Source organism: Mya arenaria, chromosome 11 (genome assembly GCF_026914265.1).
Source record: "Mya arenaria isolate MELC-2E11 chromosome 11, ASM2691426v1".
NCBI lineage: Eukaryota > Metazoa > Mollusca > Bivalvia > Myida > Myidae > Mya > Mya arenaria.
Genome location: NC_069132.1, coordinates 21,391,009 through 21,395,627, shown reverse-complemented (window position 1 = coordinate 21,395,627; position 4,619 = coordinate 21,391,009). Strand labels below are relative to the sequence as shown.

At 42.0% G+C, this 4,619-nt stretch overlaps 1 protein-coding gene across 1 annotated transcript; it reads right to left on the bottom strand.

Annotated features, from left to right (window-relative positions):
• Positions 1 to 3,312: 3,312 nt before the first annotated feature.
• LOC128208408 (circumsporozoite protein-like) lies at positions 3,313 to 3,723 on the bottom strand. Its single transcript, XM_052911967.1, has one exon. The coding sequence runs from the start codon at positions 3,721 to 3,723 to the stop codon at positions 3,313 to 3,315; it is 411 nt and encodes a 136-aa protein (XP_052767927.1).
• Between the last annotated feature and the right edge of the window lie 896 nt (positions 3,724 to 4,619).

The following is a 4,619-nucleotide window of genomic DNA, read 5'->3' as shown; positions in this document are numbered from 1 at the left end:
TTTGCATTAAAGTCATTAAACTTGGAATCATCCGAACGTTACACATAGTTAAAGCCTTGTATCTGTTGCCGGGCCACCTCTGACCTCTACTGGGCGGTAGATGGGGAACAGAACAAACGTGAATTCGTGCCAATCGTTTTAATAGTACCTATACCATCGACGTCATCGTCATCCTCCTAAACAATGCATATATAATAAAATAATCTAACATAGAACATGTACAAATACTCGAACACAGAATTTCAGATAAACAATGGCGCGATCATTAAACAATACATTGAAACAATGTAAATATATCACGACATACAAAAACCTATAACACTATAAATCAATACAAAGATAACAGATTATAATAACGGGATTTAATGAATTACCTGCAGTATTCTAAATAAGTAGCTGCATAAATTGGATAGAAAAGCACCGTATAAAAATGGCGTTGTACGTGAAGATTTATTGACTTAAAAGTGAAAGTAGTAATAAGTTGATTGGTTAATTTAAAACACTGACGTATTAGTTTTAGGTTAATATATACTATAACTCGATATTTAACAAACTACACTACACTATATGTAAAAGTTACCAAACCTGATGATTTACGGGGCGGAGTAATAAATGAGAATTAGGGTATTTTAACAAAATACGAATAAATATATTTGTAACACTTTTATTGAAATATAAAAGTCACACCCTATGACACATCCAGCCCGTGTAAAAATATCGTTATACGCTTGAGGCTGCCCTGGGCTGTTCCAGGCTGCTAGAAAACTAATGTCGAAAAGTGGAGTAAAGTGATGCTTTTAGTTCACACAAAAAAATAGTGTAAATGTTGAAAAAGTATTCATTTGAGTATGTTTGCGTCATTTAAAGAGTGCTTTGCAAACGAACTGTTGTGAATGATTTTTTTTAGTTTTTTTCGGCTTTGAAAACATGAAATTCTGAATTTTCCGTGTTGTTAAGTCATTCAACTTGTAATTATTCGAACGTTTCATATACTAGAAACCATGTATCCTGCACGAGTGAAAATACCATAAAACGCCCGGGGCTGCCTGGGGCTGCTTGTGGCTGCTGGGGCTGCCAGAATGAAAACAGAAAAGAGGAGTAAAGTGATGTTTTTAGTTCACACTCAAAGAATAGTGTAAATGTGGAAAAAGTATTCATTTTAGTATTTTGTGTCATTTAAAGAGTATTTTGCAAGCGAATTATTGTGAATGATTTTTTTTTTTCATTTTTCATATACTAGAAGCCATGTATCTAGCCCGAGTCAAAATATTATAAAACGCCTGGGGCTGCCCGGGGCTGTCAGACGCTTGAAATCAAAAAGTAGAGTAAAGTGATCTCTTTAGTTCACAAAAAAGGAATAGTGTTCATGTTTTTAAATGATTCATTTTAGTATTTTTGCTTCAGTTCAAGGTGTGTTTTGTAAACCAGTGAATGATTATTTTCATTTTTTTATGTATTTCTTTTTGGCTTTGAAAACTGAAAACCGACGGGATTCTTCACATGAGTTCGTCCGTCTTAGCATAGCTGCTAATCTGCCCAGCTGCTCAGCTTTTGACTTCACGCCGTCAGGCTTCTAGACTGCTAACTCACGCTGCTATGCTGCTATGCTGCTAGTCTGCTAGACTGCTGACTTCACGCTGCTAGGATGTCGGTGTGCTTGGCTGCTGACTAAACGCTGCTAGGCTGCCAGTCTGCTGGGCTGCTGACTTCACGCTGCTGGGCTGCCAGTCTGCTGTGCTGCTGACTTCACGCTGCTGGGCTGCCAGTCTGCTGGGCTGCTGACTTCATGCTGCTGGGCTGCTGGGCTGCTGACTTCACGCTGCTAGGCTGCCAGTCTGCTGGGCTGCTGACTTCACGCTGCTAGGCTGCCAGTCTGCTGGGCTGCTGACTTCACGCTGCTGGGCTGCCAGTCTGCTGGGCTGCTGTCTTCATGCTGCTGGGCTGCTGGGCTGCTGACTTCACGCTGCTAGGCTGTCAGTCTGCTGGGCTGCTGAGTTCACGCTGCTAGGCTGCCAGTCTGCTGGGCTGCTGACTTCACGCTGCTGGGCTGCTGGGCTGCCAGTCTGCCAACTTCACGAACATAGAACAAGCTGGGTATCAGAGTCAGCTGCACCCCTGGTACCATACTCTTCTCTGAAAATGACAATAAGATTAAAATTTAAATGTCTGCATTTCATTGGCACAGTAAAAATGTCAGCATTTTTCAATGTTTCTGCATCACCACCACTGGTGGATATCATAGAATTTAGTCTTGAAAGAAATGTGTGCTTGTTTATGCGTTCAAACTCATTTTGTTAAACCAATAGAATGAACATCTAATTTATTTAGAGAACTATATTAGTGAACAGGGCGGAGGTATTCAATTGTGCCCTTACATTAAGTTGTTCGCTACCAACACTCACGGACATATAAACCATACATCCTTGGTTAAAAGAATGTAAATTTTAATTATAAAAAATTAAAGTTAATGATATGAAATGTATGAGATAAATACACTGAGAAAGAAAGTCTAACCTATTATCGATCTAAGTAAAGTCAGATTCAGACTTATTTGTTATTAAAAACAAAACAAAAAGAGTATTTGTTTTCTTAACTTTTGCCACTGATCACTGGAGCTTCAAAATTGTTATTTACTAAATTAGAATCTGTCAAATGAAAGAAGACTTTACCCCACCCACTAAGAATTAATGACATTTCCAATTAGTTTCTCATTAGGGCTCTTTTAAAACTATTTTTATATTTTATTAAAATACAATAAGTATAAAAATAACACTTACACACAAATAAGTGGTAAAAGTTCGCTCCTCATTCTGTCTTTGGACTAACATATCTCTTGGTTGTTTGAACATCTTCTTGGTCGGCCATGATCGACTATTTTCTTACGACCCATATTATATCCGAGGCCATATCTTGATACTAGCCGAGGAGTTCCGATTGACTTAACTGTTATAAACACAGACACAAGTGCCAAAAGCTGCTTCTCAATATATTGAGAAAAAAACTTTTAAGTGATAAACGTAGGTGTTTTAGAAAGAAACCAGCTCAAGGATGGATGAAGGATTTGGTGTAAAATTGGGTGGTAGTCTAGACGTGCGCCCCTCACCGTCGAATGCGTTGGGTGGGGGGACTCTTTATATACCATATTGACATTCATAATTCATAAGGTTAACTCAGACAATTTAAGGGAGAGGATTCGTGTGTTTATCCAGGAACCCTTTTCTAAATTGTCTCTGAATATCGGGTTTAGAGCTAGCTGTTGTAAATTAAATAATACGGTCGATGCAAGGAGTAAGTCTGGCTTAACACTTGGGCTCAGGTCTGACTCAACACTGGGGTTGGCTCAACACTGGGGTTCAGGTCTGGCTCAACACTGGGGTTCAGGTCTGGCTCAACACTGGGGTTCAGGTCTGGCTCAACACTGGGGTTCAGGTCTGGCTCAACACTGGGGTTCAGGTCTGACTCAACACTGGGGTTCAGGTCTGGCTCAACACTGGGGTTCAGGTCTGGCTCAACACTGGGGCTCAGGTCTGGCTCAACACTGGGGTTCAGGTCTGGCTCAACACTTGGGCTCAGGTCTGGCTTTACACTTGGGCTCAGGTCTGGCTCAACATTAGGGTTTAGGTCTAGCGCAACACTGGGGCTCAGGGCTGGCTGAACACTGGCAAAACGGCAATACCCGTCCCGACCGCCCCGCATATGTGGGTCCGGAGATATCGTCGGCATTTACTTTGAATTAAAAGGTATGGCAAAATCGCAGAAAAAATACGGTTTTGAACGCACTTTTCGGCCTTAGAAACCGGTGACCGAATAACGTCACAGGCATACCGTCCCAACTTCCGCACATGCAGGAGTGCTTAGCTATCTTCGACACGTCAGGTACTCCATTTTACGGTATTTACGCACCATTTTGATAGTTAACGAGAAAATTGCGCGCATTAGGCAACGTTGACGCCGGCACGTCAGAGATACGCCGACGGTCTCGTCCCGTAGGGAATGAGGATACCTAATCGCCAATACCGGTCCCGACTGCCCCGCATATGGAGCTCCGGAGATATCGTCAGCATTAACTTTACATTATAAGGTAAGGCAAAAACCGCTGAATACTACCGTTTTGGACGCACCTTGCGGCCTCAGAAACTGGTGACCGAATAACGTCCCAGACCAAAAAAAATGCGCCACGTAGGTATGAGCATACCCTACACAGCCAAATTGGTCAAAAATCCGCTCGTGCATGGATGCTTAGCTATTTTCGACACGAGGTACTCCATTATACGGTATTTTCACGCCATTTTGATCGTAAACGAGAAAGTGGAGCGCCTAAGGAAACGTTGACGCCGGCACGACAGAGATGCGCCGACGTTTATGTCACGTAGGGAGTGGAGATAGTTAAACGGCAATACCGGTCCGGACCGCCCCGCTTGTGTGATTCCGGAGATATTGTCCGCATTAACTTTACATTCTAAGATATCTCAAAATCCGCTGAAAAACTACGGTTTTAGATGCATTTTGCGGCCTTAGAAACATGTAACCAAATAACGTCCCAGGCCCACGTAGGTATGAGCAAACCCTACATAGCTGAATAAGTCCCAATTTCCGCACGTGCAGGGATGCTTAGGTAT

Excerpts from the sequence above, each read along its gene's own strand:
- LOC128208408 (XM_052911967.1), bottom strand. The coding sequence starts at position 3,723 with ATGCCGACGATATCTCCGGACCCACATATGCGGGGCGGTCGGGACGGG.